We start from the raw sequence: 27442 nt of genomic DNA, 5'->3' as shown, positions 1-27442 counted from the left end.
ATGGCTAACTAGCAGTTCGCTCAAATCAAGTATTTTTCTCTTGGCTCAATTAAGGTCGAAGATCAACATTTACACTCGCACTTCGGGCTCGACGAAATGCCAGGCTGTATGGCTACACAAACACTGATATCAGTATTATTTCTTTATTCCGAAATGAAGCAAAATAGTAAAGCGAATACCAAAGCAAATAAAGCGTTATTTTTACTGGAGATAAAAACCCATGGACAAGTTCATCCATGTAATAAATAGATCATTGTGACGTGTTTTGTAAACCATGGAGTTGTACACTATTGGTCCCGGTTATGACTCATGCAATACCACACACTAATATACACAAGACTTCACAATAACCATTAGTATAAAGTAGCCAAATTTGCTAATGGTCGTGATTTTATTTGTGAACGAGAATTCCTTTGTGACACAGGATACAGGTCCGTTGATCCGTGGTACATGATTTCGTTGGTCTGATTTGCAGGATTACTTTAAATTTTAGTGCAGGGTTCCTTTAATCTATGACAAAGGAATTCTTTAATGTGTTGGATGCAACGATCTGTTTGTGGTTTGCGGAGCATGATTTCTTTCATCTGTGATGGTGCTTCACCTTCGTGTCTCACACAAGATTTTCAGTCATCAGTGGTACAGTTTTCAACAGGGTTGATAATTAACATCACTGTGCGCATTAACACAAGTTGTTCTGGTGCTTGCTGCTTCCGGTTAAATGTCTGATGATAATTATATTACTCACAAAATTGTTTGGTTTGTATTTCAGGCGGTAACCGTCTTAATGGTTTTACCCTGTTCGTGGGAAACTCCTCCCGGAATTACACAGTGTGTTACCAGGACACCACCACGGCTCATTACGGTCCAGGGGACGTTATTGATGGATCTTGTAACACCAGCAGCCCGATATTAGGAGACACCGTGAAGATTATGATCAACAATTTCAAGCCACTCACTCTGTGTGAAGTACAGATATTCGGTATGGTGTCTAAATGGCAAGAATTCTGTTACTATGAAACAGAAGTGATTTTGCATTTCATTTCGTAAATATATCTTAGACATTCCCATAGACAAAATACCTCAGTTATCTTTTCTTCAATGATACTCTCAAAGCAAATGTAAATATGCAAAAAGATAGTAAAATATGGAGATTTGTAGTTGACAAAACTTTAGTATTTAGGAAATAAACAGGCGAACTTCCAAAAGCAAACGTACAATTAGTAAGAGAAATACAAGTGAGAACCAAATTGCTGAACCCTCTCTCAAAGAGATATTCACTTACCCATATGATCGATGGTAAAATCTATGCTTAGGAATTTATGGCAGTCAACTAAACCGGAATGTACTTAGTATTTGATTTATTTGTTTGGTGTTTTACGCCGCACTCAAGAATATTTCACTTATACGACGGCGGCCAGCACTATGGTAGGTGGAAATCGGGCAGAGCCCGGGGGAAACCCACGACCGTCTGCAGTTTGCTGACAGACCTTCCCACGTACGGCCGGCTGGACTTCCGGGTCATTACGCTGCGCTAGCGCGCTAACCAATTGAGCCACGGAGGCCCCCGAATGTACTTGGTAAGCCACTTCTCTATTTGAGGAGTTTGACAAGCCTCTAAACAAAGTTCTAAAGTCATCTGCAAAGAATGGCAATGGCTGTGATATTTGCATACAGTGATAAAATTAATACCAAAGTAAAATTACATAATGTTAGTTTAAAGATGTATACTATGTTTATTTACATTTCCGTTGTTTGCGGATATGTGGCAATATATCGTGCCCCTAAATCCACGTCCATCTTTATGATGTTGTGGGTGTGTTTATTAGTGTGCACACCCGGGACATACGGACTAGACTGTGGGGAGAGATGTGGGAACTGTGCTGAGGAACCGTCTGTCTGTGACACAACATCCGGGCACTGTCCACAGAGAACACCAAGGTGCATGCTGGGATACCGCACTGAGAAATGTGATGAAGGTTCGTTGTTTGTACATTGTTGAAGTTTCATTATGTTCAAACTTGTTCCTCTTGGAAATCTAGTATAGAACTCAACAAAGGATTTTAGTCAGTACATTACGAGTTTCATGCATCGCGATCACTACAAACTCACGTTGTGTTTGCTTTCTTCTTCGTCAAGTGAACGATGTCGGAAAAGTTACCTTAGCATTTAAAATGACACTCGCATCTTTACTGTATTATAGTATTTGTAATCCCATTTAATCATTCTCCAGTTTACCTCAGCCTTTCGACAGTACACCAAAGTGCACAAGTTCCTGAAAATATCTTTAAACTGAATGAGAGCACCTGACTAATGTTTATGTCCACTGAAAGACTATCACTGAAAATACCTTAAAACAACATTAAATATATTTTTTAGATTTTTAAAACCCAAGAAAAGCTTAGTGAAACTTCGTCTTGACACCGTCATTTGCAAGGAATGACAATGGCTGTGGTATTTGCATACAGTGATAAAATTAATACTAGAGAAGTAAAATTACATAATGCGAGTTTAAAGATGTATAGTATGTTTATTTACATTTCCGTTGTTTGTTTGTGGATATCGTGCCCCTAAATCCACGTCCATCTTTTGGATGTTGTGGGTGTGTTTATTAGTGTGCACACCTGGGACATACGGACTAGACTGTGGGAAGAGATGTGGGAACTGTGCTGAGGGCCCGTCTGTCTGTGACACAACATCCGGGCACTGTCCACAGAGAACACCAAGGTGCATGCTGGGATACCGCACTGAGAAATGTGATGAAGGTTTGTTGTTTGTTAGATTGTTGACGTTTTACCATGTCCAAACATGTAACTGTTGGCAATCTGTTCCAGCGCCTTTACTATAGATAAGATATTTTCTGTATAATAGTGTAAGCAGTAGCCTACGGTAGATAAACGTTGTGGACTACGGCGATGAAGGCCCAAGAAAATATACACAACTTTATCGGAAATTGGACATACTGGAAGGATATTTCTTGAACCGTTGGTGCCACCAAGAGGGGCTGTGCTGGTGAATTTGACAAGTCAGTGAAGTTAGCTCGCAGTTCCTGGTTCGTTGTTCGAAAGGTTCAAAGCTAAATATCGAATTGGGAGCTGGGCGCTAACTTCAAATATTTATTCTATTCTGTTTTTAATATTGCACCTAGAGGTACAAAACTTGGTACATGTACACTTTTAGACATGCCGCACGTGAGGACACATGTAGTTCCAAGTTACGACTCTAGGGGGCGTATATGCAGATGAACATCGAATCAGGAGCTGGGTGTTTACAGCTCTTAATATTGCACTTATATGTACAAACTGGGTACATGTAGAGTTTCAGACATGCCGCATTTGATGGTACCGGTAGTTCCAAGTTCTGAGATTTGGCGAATTACTTCAGCCTGACGAGTAAGAAATGCACCAGACAACATGGATGCGACGTTGTCTTCAATACCACGTACATTTACCCTATTTGTCCATCAGTCCACAGACTCCGTAGCCTGTAGCTTCCAGTGACAATTTTGCTCTCCACATCCATTAAAATACTACCATACGTTCGAGAAAACACAGATTCATTCTTGGCTAGAAAAGAAAACGAAATACATAGATAAGATATATACTCAGCAAACGTTACGTTTGAAATCTTTACACGTGAATAGCCGTTTATAACGTCAAACAAGGGCAGTAGTAGCATGATGTATACTACCTATGAAAACTGGTATCCTTTCTTAAAACACAAAAAATGATAAGGAACATGGGTCAAACTCAAATTTGTTCAACGGCCGAAAAATAAACAACTTTTCTCTGTATTAAGTTAGAAAGGTTATGAGATTAGCTTGATTACCTGACTTTGCCACACACCACACTTGGGTAAGACAACGACTATACCATATATCCTGTTTGTAAGTTGGCATTTATTGAAGCCTTTACTCGTCATCTTCAGTGGTACAATTTGCAGCTTATCAAACTCCTAAGTGCACGCGACAATTTTTGCGCTAGCACGTCAAATTACAGGCACAAACACACACTAACTCCGGCGATTATCAATGTTCGTGCGAGAACGATTTGACGAGTATCTGGCAGACGTGTACCTATAAGCATAGAAAGTATAATAACGGCACGTCCTGGCGCGGAAAATACACCCCAGGAAATTTCAGGTGTGAAATTTTGCACGACTGTGAGGGCCTACGTGAAAACGAGTCATTTTGACATTATTTTGTGGCTTTTTTTTTAATTTTATTTTTTTGGATGCAAGGGTCAGAAGTTATCCTCAAAGCTAGATTTGTTTATCAGTTATCAACTGCAAATGCCTGCGTTAGCGCGTACTTGTACCCGTTTTATGTCAAATATACACGCGTGTTACAATCTGGTGTGGGGACATAGCCTTCAAAGAATTCAGACTACAGTTTGCTCATATCCTCCTTACAATGTAAGCCACCTGACTTGAAGTATAGTTTACGATAGTAGACGGATTGAAATTTGCCAGCTTGACCACAATTTCGTCGTAATACAACCAGCCCTGTCGTATGGAACTTACAACACAAGTGAAGTAGTCAGATCGATGCTGCCTGACCCCAGCATGGCGAAACATCTGCTCATTCAGTTCTGTCTGTCTGGAGAACTCTTGAAGCTTTGAGGAAGTCTTTCCGAATGCGACTTGGTCTCAGATAATGAACACAAGGACTGGTGGCAGTGCTTCCCGGCTTCTCGTGTAATACCTCGACATCGCAGTGTTTTCCTAAATTAAAACAAAATTGTTGCAATCGAATCAAAACATTGCATTAATGAACTTATTTCTTAAGCTGGGGACACACTAGATCCGCCTAGACGGTATTTTGTTGGCCTGTGAAGTTTTGTTGGCGTGACATGATTTACTGCGTCATATGACAGGGTTTGTTATCCACGACTAGTCTGCAACTATGCTGCGAATTCTGACGGTGTATTTTGTGGGCGATTTATGGCGTGCTACAAGCAAAAAATACCCGCCAGCTCATCCCGCCTTTTGTCTTATTTTCCCTGCACGGGGTTGCAGATTTAAAGTAATGAATGAATGATTATGGCTTAACGCCACATCTGCAATATTTCAGATATATCAAGGCGATAGCTGAAGAGGTTGAACCTTTCAATCCTTTCAGCGTCAACAAATACGTCTTTTCTGGAACATCTTTCTCCTGACTCCATATTTGCTAGTTTTGGCGTTAAGGTAGGTATCTAATTAACACTTTTAGGAACAGATATCGCTTCCTCGAAACGTTCGCAGCGGTATGTGTGCAAGAAACAGAACTGGAGTGTTGTCCTCAAGGCAGATACGTGATCATAGCGCTACAAGAGCTAACTATGAACTCGTAAGATTTTAGTCTTATATTTATGCCTGCTTAAACCGAGATTCAGTGACACTGTCAATGATTAATTGGGGGCCCAACTTAGTTATGTCAGGGTCGGAAATATCAGGATAAACTTCATTTTATACTTCTCTGAATATAATCATCTTGATTTAGCAACTGGGTGTATAGAATGCATACAACGTGCACTTTTAAAATCATAGCTATGATGTTTACTGCTGCACCAAAAGCTTTCACTTAACACAGACATACGCCTGTCAGGGTTCTTCTTTGATGTTCAAGGCATGTAGGATTAGTACAGGTGGCTACCAGTGTACTTTTGATTTCTGTCACAAAACCATTTGCGAACACATCTGCTTCAGACCCGTAAAGATTACCTGAAAATTTAAGAGGAATGTCTGGTCGCCTGATGGCCCATGTCAGCTTTGCTGCATCCAATGTTGATTCTCTCAGGAAATCCGAACGTTTCAGTAATGTACCACGCAGCTGATTCAAATTGTTGCACGTATCCCGAAGATCCCCACATTCCATGTCATTGACACGAAAAATGGCTAAGAAATTGTCCAGCGCCCATGTATTTACTAGTACCTTTCCATGATGCTCGCCTCCGCACTTCGGTACCGTAAGAAGGCTCTCCTTGCCAGACGTTTATTCACTTCCTCGTTGCGTTGCTAGTCTTGAGTGGTATTTGTTACATTTATGTGCTTTTCGGCGACACCAGTTTTCTTCACTTAAGCAAATGTAGTCAGACTTTTTTTCTGCGAGGTGTAGGCCCGAGGATGTCAGTATGCTGAGTTTCTTTCACACGCCCAATGGAGGACAATTTCAGTTTAGAAATAAGAAGAGCGGTGACAGTTTTGTTTTCCGTTTCAGTACATCTAGTTTGACAGCCTTGTCAAGGCTAACTTTCTGCTGAGGCGTTCGATGACCTTGTTTCTATGACATTTTTGGGGCCTGTTCCAGGGATATATGGGTATAAGGGCCCAAGCATATTACCACTCAATAAAGGGTAAAATGACATGTACTTTTCAAGAGCTGCAGGGCAGAGCAAGGGATTGTCTTTGCCGAATAGGTCTTAGAATGGACAACACAGGGCAATTGTCTTGCCACCCATCTCTGCAACAACGCTCCTAAGGACTATGTATGTATTCGTCACATGTGCTAACACTGCTATTTGGTGCTGTGTTTTTGCGACGTCCTGTCACAACCTACACGAGAACAACACCAAGCAGAGGTCTTGGAATACTGCCTTGACATTTTCAGGTTCAGTAGAGTTGCACAAAAGAAACATCCGACCAGATGTTTAATGGCATTTCCAAAGGCTTTGTCATGTGGGATGAACAGCTGTTTAGACCTGTAAACTGTTTAACCGGTTTCGACATCCGTCGGCACATCTCCCAGCAAGTGTTTATAAAGCGCTTAACGTTTTGGCGAACAGGAAGTTTTAACTGGTTTGGATTTTCTCCTTAGTATAACGTTTTCCTTTAAGAACACCGAAAAATAGCGAATAGTCGATCGAATTGTGAGAAAAAATGATAAATATGAAGTCGGTAGATGACGATTTAGTGTTGTTCAATAGGTATGCTTACTGTATAATGGATTGAATGCTAATGAAATGGTTGGTTTATAGTTGGTTTGATTGCTGTTTTGCAATGAATTGGTTTTTCAATGTACTGGTGTATTGCAACTGTGGTCATACAATCATGGCCATACAATTTTTTATGTTAATTTTTTTGGTTTGATACTTTATACCGCGGAGAAAACCTTCGCATCGCGAAGACCTCATCCTTCCGCAAAGAAAAGACCGCTGTATATACTTTTAATTCTTTGTTCGCAGCTACAGTTTTTTAAACCGACCAATCAGTTTAAATTAGTAACAAAATCACGGTCATACAGTTTTTTTATGTTAATTTTTTTGTTTGATACTTAATAACGCGGAGAAAACCTTCGCATCGCAAAGACCTCTTTCTTCCGCGAAGAAAAGGTCGCTGTGTTTACTTTTAATTCTTTGTTCGCAGTGACCCCTTTTGACTACTTAAACCGACGAATCAATTTAAATTAGTAAAATGTTTTATTTAGAAAGAGAGCGTACAAAAAATGAACTAGCGCATACAAAGAAGCAAAAGCTATAAAAACGATAAATACGACCATAAACTTATTTCAAACAATGATAAACGTTTCTTCGGGGGTTTAACCTTTTCTTCGTAGTGAAAGGTTTTTCCGCGGTTCAAACGTTTCCCAACGAATTACAAAGATTTAGACGTGGGAGAAAACATTTTCTCATCGGTGCAAAGTTTTTCTCCGTGGTCTAAACCTTTTCTCTGCGGTAGAAAGGTTTTCTCCGCTGTGTAAACCTATTTCGGAGGTTTAAACATTTTCAACGCGCTACAAATTTTTGTCCGAGGTGTAATGGTTTTCTCCGCGACGAGAAGGTTTTATCGGAGCTGTAAGCCTTTTCTCTAAACTTAGAGAACTTTATAGTTGAATTTATCAGTTGTGTTTAAAATATTTTTGTGTCTGCCTTAATCTGCATTTGCATATACTTCAAATTGTTTGTTCGTAATGACAAGTTTTATTAGAAAGTGAATGATTGTAAATCGGTAAAAAATGTTAGGAATTTCGAATGACGCAAAAGGGCCACCGTAATTTTACCATCTCTTCAACATTAGCTACATGACGTCATTCAGTGACGCTGTGTCTGTTCTTTGTACATATTCTTGTGCTATTTGTAAAATAGTTACTATGAATTTTACTTAATTATGGTTCGTAAAACGTTTGTGTCGAATTGTCATTTCGGTGTTTAAGATTAATTAATTTTTGTTCCATAGGTGAATTTTTTGGTGTGGTGTATAATAAAGAGGTTATTGACTAAATACCTCTCATGTGAACTGCATTTTTGCGTGTTGGAAGCCTTTTACACGCGTGCTCGATGACACCAATTGGTGCCACGCTGGTAACGTCTAAATATATAACCTAACGACACTTACGACAACGGTTAAAGAAAAGGTTTGCGCCTCATGTCAAAACCTTGTTCATTCTGTGAGATTTTTATGTTATAGGGAACGTTAGATGAATGATTGGATCAAGATGGCTTTCCTTTACACGTGAGATACACGTGTTTTGGTCGTCTCCTGGTGATTTATAAATTCAAGGGCGACAATCACAGCCGACAACTTACAACACGTGCGGGTCAATCAAGTTTATTACATGTGGCATGTCCTAAAGTGTGCATGTACTTTGTTGGGTATCTCGAAGTGCAATAATAAAAGCTTTAAAAACTCTGTTCCCAATTCGATGTTCAGGTACATGTCACCCTACTGTCAAAGCTTGGAACTACTGGTACCCTCAGCTGGGGCATGTCTTAAAGTGTACATATACAACGTTTAGTACATCTAGGTGCAACATTAACAGCTGTACACACCCAGTTCCCGATTCGATGTTAATCTGCACATGCGCCCCCTAGCATCGTTACTTAGAAGTACTGACACCATCAGGCGCAGCATGCCTTTATGTGTGCACATACTAAGTTTGATACACGTAGATACAATATTAATAGCTGTTCAGACCCAGCTCCCGCTTCGATGTTCATCTGCATATGCGCCCCCTAGCGTCGTAACTTGGAACTGCTGGTACCATAAGGTGTGGCATGTCTGAAAGTGTACATGTGCTACGTTCAGTACATCTAGGTGCCACATTAAGAGCAAAATATTACAATAAATATTTGAAGTTAGCTCCCAGTTCCCAGTTCGATATTCTGACTTGAACATGAAAGCAGAAACCGGCAAGTGGGAAGCGGGAGCTATCTTCACTGATATGATTTTGACCCGTAATAAATGTTACATAACTACAACAGGATAGATGTACAACTGGATTCATGCTCAATTCTCTAAGAAATGGAGATAAATCTAACCATCAATGAGGCTGATCTAGACATTTTACTGTCGTTGAATTTTTTGCTTCACTTTTGTAGCTTTGGATTAAAAGATGAAACGCAGGCGCTCGAATTCAGTCCGTAAACCCTATATATGATATATAATGGCCTCGTACCTATATACGAGAAGTAAAGGTATGAAACGACTTTCGATCACCACCACGCAGTGTCTCCGAAATTCAAGAAATAACGCTTTCAACTTCCAGCTTTTCCACCAGTTTCGCTAAATGGAGTTATTATCGCTCGAATCCACCACTAGTATTTCCACATCAATTGTACTTTGTCCCAGTGGCAGTCTCAGCCCGTAAGACATCGGTGGTGTCCACACGCCATCTTACTCTACTGGCGTCAGAACCCCATTAGTTGCCAATGTTAGCGTTTAGCGCTGTAGCTCAGTCCCAACCATTCAGTCCCAACGCCAAGGGGACGTCACTCGCAGCCTCATCACCACCTGTCCTTGTGTCCTCCCGCCCAGAATTTCAAACTTTCATCATTAAAACTCATACCTGCCCAAAGCTTAGACAGTTTTCATCCTTTTGATATCAAGCATCCACCTGTACACCAAAAACGGCACGCTGGCAGCAAAAACAGACTTTAGACCCTAAAATACACAGAACTACAGTCGTAAGTCGTAATGGGGGTCTGTGTCCTACTACACATAGCCATATAGGTTATCTCCCTTGTAAAGGGATCGCGCTATTGGGTCTTAAATGACACCTAGTAATGCTATAGTAAATTAGCTGACACAAGTTCGTGTGAATAGCTTGTGTATGGATGATACCTATGCGTCTACTGTTAAATAACAATCCAAACGTCGTGAACATGTAAGTCTGCTAATGGACTCAATAGGATTAATAAATTGTTCACCGGCATCATCTCTGTGTTGATGTATTTTACAGAATGCAGTAACAACACGTGGGGAGTTAACTGCTCAAAGTCTTGTGGACAATGTTACAACAATAGCCACTGTAACACAACAACTGGGGATTGCCTTATAGACGCGCGGAATCCCCGATGTGACCCAGGGTATTCCGGAAGGGACTGTGTGGCACGTGAGTATATAGATTTAAAAAGCGATGGATTCTTATTTCATTGAATTTTCTGGCTTTAATTGTTCAACAATACGTGACAAACACAACAAGAGCAACCTTTAAAACTTTCGCTTTTAAGTATACCAGTGTTACAGAATCATCTCGGTCATCTCAGATCGGAATGTATGACTGCCCTTTACCTGCACTTACCAAAATATCACTACTGAATCTAAATCCTCCAAAGTGTCAGTAAAGTTAAGTTAGCTTTCTTGTGGGGGCTTGTGGTTATTTGCTCCATTTTTATATCTAGTTTTCTACATCAATTTGGAGGCTAGAGCAAATAGCTGTGAACCTATATGTGTGTGTGACCGGTTAGGTTCGTTCTTGGGGGAAATGTCAACAAATAATAAAGACATCATCATGGCTGATGTACATGGTCAAGTTTATTCAGTGACGGTGAAACATGGGAAAAGTGACCAGGGTCCGGTACCTCATGGAGCCTGTACAATGACAGAAAGATTTAATTAGTTCTGTGCATAAACACTACACCTAGAACCTATCGGGAGCTATTAAAAGTAAATAATCACACTAAATCAATCACCTGAGTACAACATAGTGGTTATCCGAAAGAAAAACCATTCACATATATAACTGCGCAGTATTTTGGTATACTGTAGAACGAATGAAAAGGATTATCAGAAACTTAATTCACTTATAACCTTATTAACTTAGAGCCATGAGTTTACTGGTGTCACATCTCAAAATATCATTGACCCTGCAATTTAGTGCTGCCATGCAATATCAGCTTGTATTGAATTAACTATCAACTCCAAAACTACATTTACATCACATCAAGATTTCAAGAAATTGTTAAACAAAAGAAAATATTTGCAGCCACACGGTTGCAAACCGTTAATAAAGTCAATAACGAGAACACCTCAATTTCAATTAGAACCAAATGTAACCTACATTAGGTAATACTGAACACTATATACATGGACGAATACGATGACCCATAACTTTCAAATTTTCTAACCGAACGGCGTTCACTTAGACGCAGTGGTCCTCACTGAAACCTCAATAGTTCCACAACAGTGTAACTATCTGCACTATTCAAATGCTATGCTACATCAGTATTTCAACAACACTACACACAAACCTGCATAACAGCTAAATCCTATTGAGTATACATTCACTTAGCTCAGAGAAATGAACATGCCCAGTATACATGTCAACAGCAAATGCATCATTATGCAATACACTGAATTGTACATTTAGTCTCTTAATTAGAAATAATCATCAAATACTAGCAAAATTACCTCACTGCTCACCATGCAGACTGATCAAAGCATCAAAGGCAGGCAGAATAATGCTGGTTACAGCTATAAGAGAACAAAAATGACATCTTGAGTGACATCTCACAGTTACACATATTTTTACGGTGTAACGGTTTTTACAGTGTACTAAGTAACATTACATAAAACTATATGTGGCTAGTTCCCTGTTTACAGCAAAATTAGTACAACCAGCAATAGCAATAAAGTCAGCAAATTAAGAAAGGTTTAATTCACTATTACCTTATGACAATAAAGCAAATGCAGGGTGTCGACTAGTCACAGCAACGATAGCATGTTCAAACATCCACAAACCCCCCAGCAAGTCTAGACCAGCTGTATATTTAAAAAAAATATTTCCTTGTCAGTTATATACTATAACGTGTTCAACTCATGCTAATATATACAGTTACATAATTCTCTGATCTAGGCATTCATGACATCTTACAAGATTTCCCGCCATCAACAACACTTTTACAACAGCGAAGAAGTTCCGAACTACATCAGAGCTCTCTCACACTACACTTTGTCAATGAAATCGGATAATGGCTGGCACCATGAACAGTTCCTTTCAAATGCCACAATGGTGTTTAGAGCTAGAAAAACTGCAAACATTAAGAAAATAACAAAACAACAAACCTTTAAACAACAATCTGCACCGCTGAACTATGCTCCATCAGCATCTCTATCTTCCACTTGCAGAGAGTTAAGAAGGGGAGGTAACTCTACATAATCATTGTGACAACGTGCCACGTATGGAATTTATATTTAATGCAATGCCTTAAGAAAACAATCGTTGTCCGTCCGTCTAGCAGAGACATATTTTAGAATGTGTTTATTATTATTATCTGTTACGCCAGAACTGCTCTGTGACAGAGTCACAGAAGTATATAAGAAATGGATTGGGAATGTCGTCTGAACAAAAATGCTAAAGGTTGCAATCGCTGCATTTATGAGAATCTGAAAAGCGCTGGCTCAATGCTATTCCAAACAGTTTACAATAAAGGTTCTTAAAAATCTTTCTAAAGGTTTGCACATCGAAAAGCAGGGTGTCGACCCTTTCCACAGATACATGTACTGGCATCCGGTTTTCACAGTTTTATCTTGTGCGTTAGCCTATACATTGTTTTCACTCCCTCTGAGTAGACCTCAAAGTAAGCTGAACTAACCCCTATACATTTTCATCACCTTTTGTAGCTTGTATTGGCCGTTTTTAAGCATACACGATTGCACTCGGCATATCAAAACGGTAGTGATATGAATCAGTTAAAGCCCATCAGTTGCTGTTATTTTGATGTTAAAACTTAATGAAATTTCTGAAATTCCTAAAAATTGATGAAGTTCAACATAAACAAGTGAATATAGCGCCTTTCATCGTTCCTATTTCGCCGGAAATAAATGTGCGGTTTTCTCAAGTACCCATATTAACCCATGGAGAAATCTGAAATGAACCTTAATGAATAAAATAACCCTTGAAATTAACGCTTTTCTCGTAAGAAGAACTCTCGAATGTTGTCCCTTTCGTATAGATATCTATATGAGACGCAAATCAAACACATGGAACGGCCACCTGGCTGTTAAATACAGTATTGTTGGAAATCACCTGCTCCTGCGCATGAAGATTGCAATCTGGATCGGATCTTAATTAAGTGTGGTCGTACGTTATTTACATTTAAGCATGTCAAATGACCTGTGGGTATATAACATCTTCTAAACCCAACTGAAGAGGAAAGGGTTAAAACCCCAGCTGTTGGAAAGTAACCCTAAGCCCTAGTGTAGAACGATAACGATAACGATACTAATAAAGTTAAGGTATGTGAAAGTGAAATAAACCAAAACAGCAAAGCGATCATTAGAACAGATAGGGAGATATAATTGCGTGTCATAAATCTAGAGTGGAAATAAAGCTGAATTCAGATATAACTGATTAGGACAATGGATTCTCATCAGTATTTATTGATCTTTCTTTTTTCACTCCAGAAGCAAAAGCGTCTGCAGAAGGTGGTGTTAACCCTGCCTACATAGGCGGTGGTGTGGCTGCAGCTGTTGTTTTAATCATCATAGTGGCAGTTGTTGTCATTATCATATTTAGGTATGTATTTGTTATGTGAATCCAACAAAATATACAATCAAAATACTTTAGTGGTCAAACCAGCATCCTGCTTGGTTGTTCTATGCCTTTCCTGTTACATGTAAGGACTAAGCATACTTTATACGCTTCATAAAATTCAGGTTCATTCAAAGGGAAGTTTGCAGTTTCCTTGTAGTTATCTCGTGCAACTTTGATCAATTTTGCCTTTGCTAGTAGTTTTCTTTATTTTACATCTTTTACAGGAGACGGCGTAAAGCGCACTGTAAATATGATGACCGGGAAGAAATAGAAGTGGACAGGCAGCCACAGAATAACATAGGTATAGATATTCATTTTCGCACCAACTCTTCCAACAGACTCATTAAGTTAAGCGTTGAACTTTTCTTCATTTAAACATTATATTTGTTTAAAGGATGATTTTCTCGAAAGTATGTCATCTTGTTCTCAAAAAGTGTTAGTTTTTAATTAAGAGTGTTGTATAAAATAATTATGAAGTGTGTGAATATTGAAATAAAATATCTTTTCCTATTTCACGCTGGCAGCGTTTCAGGAAGACAGCGACGATCAGGAAGACGACCCACAGGGTGATGTTAATCCATACGTTAACGCAGACGTCGTCCCGACTGAAGTGTCTGTCAGCGAATTCCCAGACTACGGTGCGAGGAAGAAAGCAGCGAAAGGCTTCAAGAAAGAATTCGAAGTAAACAAACTCACAAACGTTTGAATGGTTTTGAAATGATTAGTATTCCCATTCTGTGTAGAGCTTAGGAGTCCGCCATTCTTCTGCAAGAAACCGATTGTGGCTACTTCCTCTACCTTACACACAAACTGACTACGGCAAATGAAAAAGTGTCGGGATTACAACGATAGAAATTTGGTTACTTTGCCAGTTGTTTTGTATGGCCGTTGGTTACTTAAGCACTTAATTGATTCGTTTGTGGCATTGCATCATAGATTACAAATTATTTACACGAAAAAAAAACTTTATCAACAGTGTGTTATATTTTCCACAGACATCAGGCGAGATTTACAGAAACTAATATCTGAAAATGCGCCTAGGAGTTTGCAACTCCTCGTATACTATCTATGTATTTCAGAAATTCCCCACTGGTTTGCACGCGAAGCATGACGCGGCTGACAAACCCGAGAATAAAGCGAAAAGCCGCTATCGAAGCCTCGTGGCATGTGAGTGATGTACCCTTATAATGTGCACAAAATGTACAGTGCTTTCCTCCGATGGTCTGATAAATGCCAAGCGTGTAACAAACCTGCACATATATACACTACAATAGATAAACCTTTTGTGTAAACGTCAAGTGCAAGACAAACTCGATGTTAACAATATAAAGATCTTTACTTTTTCACAGAAAGGTCAATAACATCACCCACAGCTAACCACTGCCGTCCCTAACCTTTGTTTAAAGACAAACTTCTAGCAAAAAAACTTAGTATAGTGTTTTAGATTCCTTCAGATTTATATCAGTGAATAATCGAAATGTTTGACAAAATTAGAAATGAACGATACACTTGCATTGTGGAATTTATAGTACATGTATAACGCTAGACGACTTCGGACTTGAAGACCAAAAATACACATCTGGATCTGCGACCTACAAATGACACAATTCGTGAGTTGTTTCCTTTCCTATCATTCGAGAGAGTTTAAGCATATTGCTGCCTTAGAAGATTGTGTACGGGTTGTACCCATGGGAGCAGCAGTACATAAGTTCACAGAGGCCTGCCACTGTGTTATACCCATGGTGCTTCTGCACTGTTAATCTTACCACAGTGAATGGCGACGCAATGACCCATGAGAAGACGCCTGAGATTATTTCCATGCTTGTATGCTCCAATCAGTGTGAATTGAGAGTAAGCAGATAAAGAATCATCTAACGAGTGTGTGACATAAATGTACTTCTCTGTACTTAAAATATCCATTTATGTACTTCTAATATACAATATCTATGTTCTATTGATGAAGTTACAATAGACCGTTTCCATCTGCAATCTGCAACAGAAAATGTGCAGATATTACTAAACCCAGTGTCTTGACTTTTGATGAGTGTTTTGGCCGCTATTTACTATCTGTAGAATATCCACGCGCAGAGCTAGGTTGCCCTCTGGTATTATTATGAAATGTAGTTTTGATATAATTCATACTGAGATTTCGAAACACAAGCCTTTTCTTATATGGGAAGCAAATGAATACTATAAGTGGGTCGTCTATTTCAGACAAAGTGAAACCATCTATTATAACAAATGTGACAAACATCCATGATTATACTTAACGTTCAAGTTATGTCTCGTATTCTGCTTTCAGACGACCATTCCAGGGTGTTGTTATCTGTGACAGACGGCCAGGCTACTGACTACATCAATGCCTGCTACATAAATGTGGGTTACAATATTTAAACGTCAACCGATTGGTCTTGCTAATCACAGAAAGATAAAAGGACACAGAACAATAAACAGAAATGATTTATAAGTGTGGAAGCTAAGTTACCCCTAGACTTTTAACGGAGTTGTTGATTAGTTAAAACGATTTAAATCATTTCGAGTACATGCAAGGTTTAATAGAAGGTCGTGGTATTTATCCGCTAGAAAATAGGAACGGATGTCTAACGATTTTGTGGATTTACAGGGTTACAACGAACCGAAGAAATACATCGCATCTCAAGGCAAGTAATATAACCCAGACATCTCAGTTCAAAGTAAGCAAAATCACGCACATCATAAAATGGAATGCGCCACCACACTATATCAGCGTTAACCAATCAAGTGAAATTTTTTCTACAACCCGATAACACACCTATTTCCACGGCTACGTTACACGATCCCTCTTATACGTTTTTTGATATAATGACACAGAAAGTGCATGTCACGGGCATCGTTTTTCCGGTTTCTCTAATATGGTGTATCTCGCGGCCTCGCAAGAATTCCAAATTGAAAGTTGATTCATGAGTTATAACTAAATTTCAAACAATGCGGTTAATTTCTTTTTCACTCCCACGGATGTAATTTGGTAATTTGTAATTTTTTTACAATTAAGTGGCGTTTTGACATTGACATTTGGCAAATGTACTGTGGATTGATTTTTGCACAGGTCCTAATGACGTCATCCTTCACGATTTTCTGCGCATGATCTGGGAACAGAAGTCTGGAAAAATTATCATGGTGACCAACTTAATGGAGACAACAAAGGCACGTGAACGGCGGGTTTGCCGTATATCTTGTTAAAATTATCCCCAAATCTTTCTATGCATGTTCACTCGATTCGAATACACGATTTTCAACTAAAGGGATGTAGTCTAGACCATGGAGATAGGGCGAGGTTGTGTAAATTAGTGTACAATAAGATTTATAATAAATATTTACTGACAGAATATATGTTTAACGACGAAATATGTACGTATAATTAAGGACTCCATTCTATTGTTTCAATTATCTGACAAACTGCATACACCACACACATAAAATGTAGAACATTTCATGGCTGACAGAAATACACGCTGCTGCAACACTTGTGCTGAAGAAAATAATGAAAGTCGATCTCATTTAAAGTACTTTTCGAGACAACACCTGTTAACATACAGTTTGTGACAATACCAGTTTAAAGACATCACGACAACGGCTCACGATCCACACAGCTCCCCAAATAGTCCTGCATACCACATCAACTCGATTCTTTATTTAATTGTTTATTTACTTGTTTTTGATCACCTTAATTAATATTCCTCTGTGATAAATACATAAGACGTTTTTGTTTTTGGACGGAAGAGGAAGAAAATCAAGCACTTTAACCACACAGACAAGTTCTGCTCACAGCACCAGCTTGAATTCATATTGCGACACCTTTTGTCCTGGCACTAATATACCAGCTGTGACTGTATTGTTTTGCTTGGATTTTCACGCCAGCTTCTTCTGTTTTGCAGACCAAGTGCTGCCAATACTGGCCTGACGAAGGATCGGAGAGTTTTGGCCTGATTACTGTGACACTACTGAATGAGGAGTTTTACGGGGAGTTTACCGTGAGAACTCTGCTACTGACTCACAACCAGGTGAGTGGATGGGAAGTTTTACGCGAAGTGTACTGTGAATTTCAAGGATATTATCAATGCCTGAAATCTAATCGTGAATCGTTGTGCATATTCTTTCAATTCTTCTTCGTGAAGTTTAAGCATTTTGAACAAACGGTATATGTGGTTTAATGACATTTGAAATTCCAAGCCACTCTTTGTGTAAGGATTTTTTTACAGAAAAATTATTACATTATGTGACCAGCCTAGAAAAAAGTTATATCATTCATTTTACGAACGTCCAATTTTGCCCTGATGTGGAGGATGAAGGATTTATTTGTTATCTTGCCCGTCATATGTTATTTGGTGCTCAGACAAAGACGGAGAGCCACACGGTCAAGCAGTTCCACTTTACGGCCTGGCCTGATCACGGAGCCCCTGCTCAACCTACTGGGTTACTGGATTTTCGGGACAAAGTTAACGCTTATCAGACGCAGCTTAACGGACCAATCGTCGTGCACTGCAGGTAACCCATCTGCAAATGGAAACGCTTTTGGTTTTATGCTCGGTGGTTGAAACTCTACTTCCGTGTTAGGCATGCATATCAGTGAAGACACACCGCCACTTCAACCAATCAAAATTAGGAATTTTTGACCAACGCGTTCTGAGTATTTATTTCAAACCGGGTATCTTTCGACTAAGTATAAAGAGATAATTGTTATTGCTTTTGTCTGTTTTTTTTTTGTTTGCATTTTTTGTCTTTTTACTTTTTTACTTCGGTATTAATCACAGTGACAATGGAGTGTTTGCTGAAGAGGCAGTAGCCGTGTCGTTCGGAGAGAAGTAATTGGCCGTTTCTTTTCCTTTCCCTTACATAGCGCTGGTGTGGGTCGCACGGGAACATACATAGCTCTGGATTATCTGATCTCCCAGGCTCAAGACGAGGGGGTGGTGGATGTGCCGGCCTGTGTGAGACAGCTCCGGGAACAGCGAGTTAACATGGTCCAGGCATTGGTAAATATGGCATTTTACAAACCCCGGTCCCCGATGGCAGACCAATCTAGACTGCTTCAGATGAGGTTCTCCACCTGAAGCTGTCTATCCAAGATAAAATGATACGATATTCATATTTTGTGCCGAAAGAGGTAAAAACACTTTCTGTTTCATAATAGTATAGCTTTTTACTGCTGCTTTATTTACAAAAAACCTACTGGTGTGTTTTTTTTAATAACCGTCCGCTAGGAAAGAGGAATTTTTTATTACGTGATGAAATGAAGAAATTGTTTCTGGCGCCGGTTATATTGGCCTTTTTGTTGCTCTTTTTCACTTGTCCATCTTCGTTTCATGCTTGATCACCTATAATTCCCAGATATAAAAAAGTCGTCACGGATATGATTGTATCTACAAATTAAAAAATATGTGTTTGTACCTGTTAACTGATCTAGGAGCAATACATATTCCTTCACGAAGCCCTCGCCGAGGCTTTTGTTCTTGGGAGTAGCTATATTGGCGAGGCGGAATTCCACCGTGTCTTTGCCGAGCTGTGCGCTCCTGACCCAGAGACCGGCATGACCAAGATGGCAGAACAGTTCCAGGTTAGGATAAACTTGTGATTTTTTGTTGTGTGTTGTGCGTTTTATCACAGGGTGAAGAATATGACCTAGTGACATTCGTCGTCTTATAGGGTAAACCCATCTTGGATTTTTATTGATCATTTCAAGTCACAATACGACCAATCGGTGGCCACAAATACTGCAGCAGATTTGAAGACATTTATCTGTGTGTATGATGTGTAACGGTGTCACAACGCTGTGGCGTTCAGATGACAGAATATTTTTGTGGATTGGTCCTTCGTGGATATTGTAGTTATATTGCTATAACATTTATGTGTGTGAATGGTGTGTAACGGTGTCAGAACGCTGTGGCGTTAAGTTAACAGAACATTTGTGTGGATGGGTTCTTCGTGGATATTGTATTTATATTGCTATAACATTTATGTGTGTGAATGGTCTATAACGGTGTCACAACGCGGTGGTGTTAAGTTGACAGAACATTTGTGTGGATGGGTTCTTTGTGGTTATTGTAGTTATAACCCTGTAACATTTATGTGTGTGAATGGTGTGTAACGGTGTCAGAACGCTGTGGCGTTCAGTTGACAGAATATTTGTGTGGATGGGTTCTTCGTGGTTATTGTAGTTATATTACTATAACATTTACCTGTGTGTGGTGTGTAACGGTGTCAGAACGCTGTGGCGTTCAGTTGACAGAATATTTGTGGATGGGTCCTTCGTGCTTATTGTAGTTATATTTCTATACCATTTATTTTTGTGTATCACACAGTGTCTACAGCGGCTGACATCTCCTCTGACTGAAGGCGTGCTTACCACAGCCCGTCATCCAGACAATGTCATCAAAAACAGATCAAGCCGAATCTTGGCAGGTTGGTCCAGTCTGGCAGTTAGATTATAATTACTCATGGCAGGGTGTCTACCCACTGTGGTACTTAGCATGAGAAATAAATGCTGATACTCGGAGATCATGTATTTCTGCTCACCATAACGGTCACGTGTAAAATGTATTGCCCGTACAAGATATGCCACAGGCTCAGAAAACTGCACCCAACATTCTCAAGAAATGATCGCTGCTTTTGCGGTCACCCAGTACTCGAAAAATAGAAACATGTGAATTTGATAGAGAACAATTTTCAGGTACTTGGTGGAACAATACAACGGCACAGGCGAATACTTCCGTTATCCACGTTGTAGGGCAAATTTCACTAATAGTCCTGACGTAACACCTAAAACCCTCTTCCAGTGCACATAACATCTAAACTGTTCAACTGACTCGATCTTTATACTCTGCCTCAGTCTTAGTGAATGCTGCTAAGCTTTGAATAAGACCAGTAGCCTATCGTGTCACCAAAATCCTGTGAGAGTAGTGTTCCCCAGTTCCACGTCACCGAAAGACATGCTTCTGTGCGTGAACAGTGTAGAGACACATGGAGATTGTCATGACAGTGCGCTATCCGCGATGATGTATCAACATCGAGTTGTCTTGAGTCGGGCTGTCGTCGGGCAAGGCTGATGCAATAGCCCAACCTCAGACAACGAGAGGTTGATACAACTTCGCGGAACATACACGGTCGTGATGATCTATGTATCTTATATCTCTTTATTCAACGAAGTGAAGGGGAAATTTCACTAAACTGTGATTCACAGCCACAACATGAAGAAATCAAATGTCAAACTGGAATATAACTGAACTAAATTGATTAAAAAAAAAAACAATTACTGCAGCTCTCAACAACGCTGTACGTGACTGTCAAATTTCAGCTTGGAAAGAATTTGCAGGATTGCCGATGACGATTTGTTTGTTATCAGAGTTGCAAAAGCAAGCAAGCTCAGAGAGTTCCTGAGTAGTCCCAGAAAGAGCACTGTAGTCGTCTGACACAAAATTGGTATCAGATGGCTTGTATCGGATGCCGTAGACAGATAGGTGTATGATAAATGGATATACAACCTTGATTCTGACCAACCGTCAAGGCATACACGTGTTACACATTGCTCTCCTACGGACAAGCTCTACAGTATTCCCCTTAGTGCGAAATATTTATCGAATATGTTGTCTTAAATTTGCCCGGGACTGTCGCTATCCGGGTTTCCGGGATTTCAACATAACATTTATTCATTTACTTATGCGATTGGTGTTTCACGCCGTACTCAAGAATATTCCACTTATAAGGCGGCGGCCAGCATTATGGTGGGTGGAAACCCGGCGGAGCCCGGGGAAACCCACAGCCATCCGCATGTTGCTTGCAACGTTCTCACGTACGACCGGAGGGGAAGCCAGCATGAGCTGCGATGAGAGGTGAAAGGCTCCTGGGTCATTACACTGCGCTAGCGCGCTAAGCCACGGAGGCCATCTCCAACATAACAATCAACCCCGTAGTCGTCGAAAAACAGATTGCGGCTATAAATATGGAGATGGAAGCGGTGGTGAGATCTGACAGTGCGCCTGTTTCTCTGTTGACAGCGGACATATGCAGACCGTTCCTGTCCACGCCAGTACCTGAGGGCAACAACTACATCAATGCCGTGTTCTTACCAGTAAGTGATGAGAGTTTATATTCCTGGTGACAAAATCATAAAATGAACTGACAAATAAACATAGTTGTAATAACCACCTAACTGTATCCAAAACAGGAGTATTCCAGCATTTTTAATATTTGTGTCACAGATTCCCACTTTTCCATAACCCCGTACTTATTTCTTAGTGAATAAAAAGAAAAGGTTGACTTTGTTTCTTCGCAATTTCTGCATCTTGCTTCTTATGTTACAGACGTTCAGATCGAAGAAGGGTTTCATTGTCACCCAGACTCCTCTACCCAACACAGTCCTGGATTTCTGGCGCCTGGTGTATGACCACGGCATAAGTGTTATCGTCATGATAGACGTTGTCAAGCCAGGTGATACGGTTAGTTTTGTAACAGATCAACGTACGAGTCAGACACGGCGTTTTGGGTCACACAAAGGTGTAATGTATGCTATATCCACATGCACACTTCAGAACGATGCTTGCCTTGATAGACGAGATTAATCACGGCTTTTAAATTCCGCTCAAAGGAATAGTTTGTTTTTTGTTTTTTTTTTAGATGAGAGCTATAACCATTTTAATTGTTGGATTCTGAGGCTGTATGTCGCCATCATAAACTGTAATGTGAGCCTAAGTGAGGTCAAAAATATTTTTGTTACAAAATAACTTTTAAATGGACCGGTGTATTCTCACATGACAGCGATTTGAAATGAAAGAATTTAGCAATTAGAGAAATATATGCGAAATTAGGTAACTTCACCTCACAAAAACGTTTTTGACCGCAACTGGATTATAACTGAACTCTCAGGGAATCAGACCAAGGTGAACCCATTTAAAGTTTTGTGTGCCTTTTATCAGTGTTTTACGACAAAAACAGCAGATTAAATAATTTTACCTAATAGGCCATATTTTAAATGATAATAAATCCTGAGATTTGTGCTAACGGTTAAAATGTCATATTTTCCAAAGGATGTTGGAGTATACTGGCCAAAAGAAGAGACTCAGTTCGACCCCTTTGTTGTGAAAATTCTGGGCAAAGAGGAGCGCGAGGGCTTCTCCGTATGGACCTACCATCTGGCTCACAAGGAGACGGTAAGGACTCCACAAACTTAGAATATAACCATTGTATAGTTCCCTAGTAATTCAGGCAGTATCTTTAGACGAATTCTCAGTTTGATCTAATAACTATGTACTCATTTTATGAAAACTTAACGGGATATTCATTTTTGACATCAATAATTTTAGGTTTGATTCACTGCTGTCATCGAAAAAGTTCAATGAAATTTCTATACATTTAACAGAATGCAGCGCATCATATCAAGCAGTTCCGATGTAAGTTCTGGCCAGGTGTAAATGTACCAGACCCCTCCTCGATACCATCTCTACTGGCCATCATAAACGAAGCGACCAAATGGCAACAGAAAACGGGCAACGAACCTGTTCTGGTGCATTGTAGGTAAGTTGTTATTGCACCAGCGTTATGCCTTTGTCCTGGTTTAATTGAACATTGTACTGAAGGTTATTGTGTTGTAGCCGTAATAATGGATTTTTGTTATTGAGTTGAAGCCGTAATGAAACCTGTAACCAGTAATACTGTCCTGTGGTTGTAGCAGTAATAAGGAATACTGTTATTGTACTCGGGGATACCGCTAATGTGTTGTGACAGGAGTCAGGGATACTGTTATTGTGTTGTAGCAGTAAACAGGGATACTGTTATTGTAATGTAGCAGTAACCAGGGATACTGTCTGTGTTGTAGCACTAGTCAAGGATACTGTTATTGTGTTGTAGCAGTAATCAGGGATACTTTTATTGTGTTGTAGTAGTAATCAGGGATACTGTTATTGTGTTGTAGACGTAATTAGGGATACTGTTACTGTGTTGTAGCAGTAACAAGGAATACTGTATCATAATACTCATGCTCTTAGTTCGAGATCGAACTCTTTTATCGACAAAGATAAAAAAAATGTCATATTCTGTCATGTGACAAGCCAAAAATGTTTCACATTTTAAATGATACAGGAGGATTGTGGTTTTTTACCTTCAGTTACAAAAGTGTTCGAAAGTTCCCTATTAAATTGTCTGTGAAAGAATGCTTTGGTGTTCAGAGACGGTGTGACGAAATGCGGTGTGTTCTGTGTGGCTGCGTCGGTGATTGAGAGACTGAAGGTGGACCAGCAAGTGAACATCGTCCACACGGTGAAACAGATGAGGGCCAACAGACCGGAGGTCATCACTGACCTGGTAAGCAATACACAGGGCTTTACTGGCAATAATATAAGCTGGAGACATGAATACACGGTAGTAGTGTACCTTGTGAATACAAAAGACCACAGAACAGTCAGTAAAATGAGAATATCGACAAGAGCACGATAGTTGACAAATGGTCACACATAACCGGTGATATCCAGCGTCCAGACAATTTACTTCGGTGGGATTTTAATTTAACTGTCCATGTAAATGATTAAATGTATTACCTTAGACACCCCCTAGCACCAGGGCTGAAACGGAATTAAATTAGAATTAGAGACGACGTTAATTGCAACTTGTAAAATGTGACTGACGTAGAAATAATTTGAATCTGTATTGTCATCATGTTTAAGAAAACCATCACATTAAAAGCATGCAATTGGACCAGGTCTCGGGGATGTTTAGCCCACCAGAGTAATCCCCCTTTATACGGACATAGACTATAAAGGAGCACAACATGGAGACTAATAATATCTTGCATTGTGCAGATTTTCCAGTAATTTTCATTAATGGAAAATAAAAAGAAATGAATAACTTGGTCATTTGTTATATGAATATTAAAAAACTGTAAATTAATGTTATTGTATGTTAAATGTGACGAAAACACAGGGTTTTGAGTAAGACTAGATGAGTTACACCTAATATATTGCAATTTTAGCACTGCATTTTTTCATCTTATTTTGCTGAAGCCCTGGTGCTAGCGGATGTGTAATTTGGTACTATTAAAGCATTTACATGAACAGTTAGAATGAAACCTTAACTAAGGTAAATTGACAAGACGCCATATTTCACGTGTGAATATTTGCCAGCTATCACACCGTCGTGGCTGCTCTGGTTTTACTCTCTATACTGTACGTCTGTAATTATATTATTCTGTTTGCTGCTTCTCGAAGACAAGATCTTTACACGCACAGTAATAAAGTCAAAATGAGATTTTTAAATAAGACTGTCTATACAAGAGAGACCTACTTAAAAGGCCATGTCTAAGCGGATGTCCTCTCTTTGGCCAATCAGATTCCCTCAATGAGAGGTCTGTTCAGGCACAAATCCGTGGACCTATTTTATCTTACCCGTAAGGAGTTATTTTCCGGCTATATCTGAATAAACTGCATTCTGTGCTCTGAGCGTCATTTACAATAGAGAACAGGTTTACGACGCCTGAATAAAGCAGAAAGTCTAGTAGAATAATAGCCAAAATGAAATGAAAATAAACCTAAGTGCTTGACCTATCAAATAGACATTTGCAGACTTCTAGATCATCCGTGGGATAGTTAAGGCTACCAGCGAATTGGCCCGGTAGCCAACAGTACAATGGGAATGTACAGATCAGTTCCATTCTGTGTACAATTGGAGACGTCTCCTCACCCTTGTGAAAAGAATCAAACAAAACAATCTATGCCTACAGGACATCATCCTACAAGATGGTCGTGGGTTTCCCCCTAACTCTGCCCCGTTTGCTCACACCATAATGCTGACCTCCCTTATAGAAGTAAAATGTTATTGAGTACGGCGCAACTCAATCAAATAAAATCAAATTAATACAACGTCTTCCCCAGCCTCCAGTAGAGTCTTGCACAACTCATAACCGGATTTTGTTATGTCTATGCATCACCGATATTTTCTTTACAGGAGCAGTTCCATTTCGTACACCAAGTGGCCAAGGTGTATCTGGAGACAGCGCACACATATGAGAACCTGGAGTGAACATCTTATCATCCCCGACCTGCCTGAAATATGGACTGTAACTATTGACTCCGGCTTAAACGGCTCATTCCTCACTTTTACGATTTGGTCTTGTGATAATCCTCAAGCTAACTTTATCCCATGCACTACTTTAAGCTCAAATGCAGCTGTTATTTGGGGAATTATTCGATTTATTGGTAGAGAGCAGTTGTAGCGGTAATTGCCATTTAGCTATCTAGGCAATATGCTGACACGAACTTAATTAGTTATTATTATAAAACGCTGTTGTTTTTTAAGCATTTTTTACTCTTGGATTAAAACTGTATTAATTTGGCATCCTTGTCTTGTTAATTAAAAATAAATTAAAATGGGCCATCACTGCAATCTTTAAATAGAGAATGTTTTGGGCTACACGTGTACATGCATATATATGTATATATATATATATATATATACATATATATATATATATATATATATATATATATATATATATATTGTCCATTTTGCTCTCTAAATCAGTTCACAGGTATACCTGTGTTTGTGAGTTGTGTACATATTGCTGATGTTTTCATATTCTCGAGGACTGAAATCTCAGAATGTCGGAGAAATACAGTGTCTTCTGGGATTAATAATGCTTGGATTGCCACAAAAGCTAACTTCTTACAAAATTAACGATAAACTGTTACTGTGAATGATTTTGCAATATTGTGAATGTTTTGTGATTCTCGCACTAAGCTTACTACTTGACACTAGCGGTAAATGTTTCCACTTTCTTGTACATAACGTCCATAGTATAGCCTTTATGCTCACTGTACGAGTACATCTACATAAAATAACATTTAACTGTAGTGAGAACTGTTTTTGCAATAGTATGCAAAATTAAACACGTTTTTTTTATATTCTTTGAACTTCGTCGGTTCTTTTCTTTGGCGTTCTGTTTTTTTTCTGTATGTATCGTTGGAGATTTCTTCCGTCCTTAGCTATGTTTCAATCATATTACAGCGAGGAGTTTTTAGGTGTTTGTACATATATTATGTCTTCTTGTCCCATGCTGCAAAAGTGCTGTCGACATTAAATATCATGCCTAAGACACCAGACATGAAAACTCACCCAGTCATATTACACTGACAACGGGCCAACCGGCCCTGTTTCCCTGCTCTAATCTCTCAGTCCTGAGCGCCAAGCGAGGAAGCAACAACATCTTTCAAAGTCTTTGGTATCATCAGACCTGAGTTTGATCCACTGTCTCCGGCTTTGAGGCGGACGCTCCGACCACTAGACCATCGACTCGATCGTCCTTGACGTTCTGAGTTTTCATTTAATGATTTTCTTTTTATTTGGCTGCGAATTTATGCGTTCCATGTGGTGGGAATTATTTGCAGACATGATGACCGGAATCACATGCGGATGCAGCATGTGGATAAATAGCAGGTGGATATGTTGCCAAAATAACATAAGGACATGTTGTCAGAATAACATGAAAAATTGATGCCGGAATAACATGTGGACATGTTGTCAGGCTAACACGTAGAGTTGATGCCGGAATAACATGTGGGCAGGTTGTCAGGATAACAAGCAGAATTGATGCCGGAATAACACGTGGACATGTTGTCAGGATAACATGTAGAATTGATACCGGAATAACACGTGGACATGTTGTCAGGGTAACATGTAGAATTGATGCCGGAA

The 27442-nt window shown here is 39.5% G+C and overlaps 2 protein-coding genes across 2 annotated transcripts; both read left to right on the top strand.

Moving 5' to 3' along the window:
* The first annotated feature begins 96 nt into the window (after positions 1 to 96).
* On the top strand, positions 97 to 18819 carry LOC135469918 (receptor-type tyrosine-protein phosphatase T-like). The gene is made up of 14 exons (XM_064748560.1): positions 97 to 106; positions 770 to 979; positions 1827 to 1976; positions 2613 to 2762; positions 13600 to 13711; positions 13954 to 14030; positions 14254 to 14411; positions 14809 to 14896; positions 16032 to 16105; positions 16353 to 16389; positions 16815 to 16912; positions 17644 to 17769; positions 18102 to 18253; positions 18606 to 18819. The coding sequence occupies exons 1-14, from the start codon at positions 97 to 99 to the stop codon at positions 18817 to 18819; spliced, it is 1656 nt and encodes a 551-aa protein (XP_064604630.1).
* Positions 18820 to 19009: 190 nt separating this feature from the next.
* LOC135471808 (receptor-type tyrosine-protein phosphatase alpha-like) lies at positions 19010 to 26170 on the top strand. Its single transcript, XM_064751159.1, has 8 exons — positions 19010 to 19322; positions 20068 to 20167; positions 21760 to 21833; positions 22066 to 22200; positions 22789 to 22911; positions 23121 to 23275; positions 23926 to 24061; positions 25697 to 26170. Exons 1-8 carry the CDS (start codon positions 19296 to 19298, stop codon positions 25769 to 25771), a joined length of 825 nt encoding a protein of 274 aa, XP_064607229.1. The 5' UTR covers positions 19010 to 19295; the 3' UTR covers positions 25772 to 26170.
* Positions 26171 to 27442: the final 1272 nt, after the last annotated feature.

This window comes from Liolophura sinensis, chromosome 7, assembly GCF_032854445.1.
Source record: "Liolophura sinensis isolate JHLJ2023 chromosome 7, CUHK_Ljap_v2, whole genome shotgun sequence".
Classification (NCBI taxonomy): domain Eukaryota; kingdom Metazoa; phylum Mollusca; class Polyplacophora; order Chitonida; family Chitonidae; genus Liolophura; species Liolophura sinensis.
This window is presented reverse-complemented; position numbering and strand designations above follow the sequence as displayed.

Excerpts from the sequence above, each read along its gene's own strand:
- LOC135471808 (XM_064751159.1), top strand. The coding sequence starts at position 19,296 with ATGACCAAGATGGCAGAACAGTTCCAG. Across the intron at positions 20,168-21,759 it reads ATCAAGCCGAATCTTGGCAG|CGGACATATGCAGACCGTTC; the intron begins GTTGGTCCAGTC and ends CTCTGTTGACAG. Across the intron at positions 22,912-23,120 it reads ATCTGGCTCACAAGGAGACG|AATGCAGCGCATCATATCAA; the intron begins GTAAGGACTCCA and ends TACATTTAACAG.
- LOC135469918 (XM_064748560.1), top strand. Across the intron at positions 14,031-14,253 it reads GCAGCCACAGAATAACATAG|CGTTTCAGGAAGACAGCGAC; the intron begins GTATAGATATTC and ends TCACGCTGGCAG. Across the intron at positions 18,254-18,605 it reads CCAATCGTCGTGCACTGCAG|CGCTGGTGTGGGTCGCACGG; the intron begins GTAACCCATCTG and ends TCCCTTACATAG.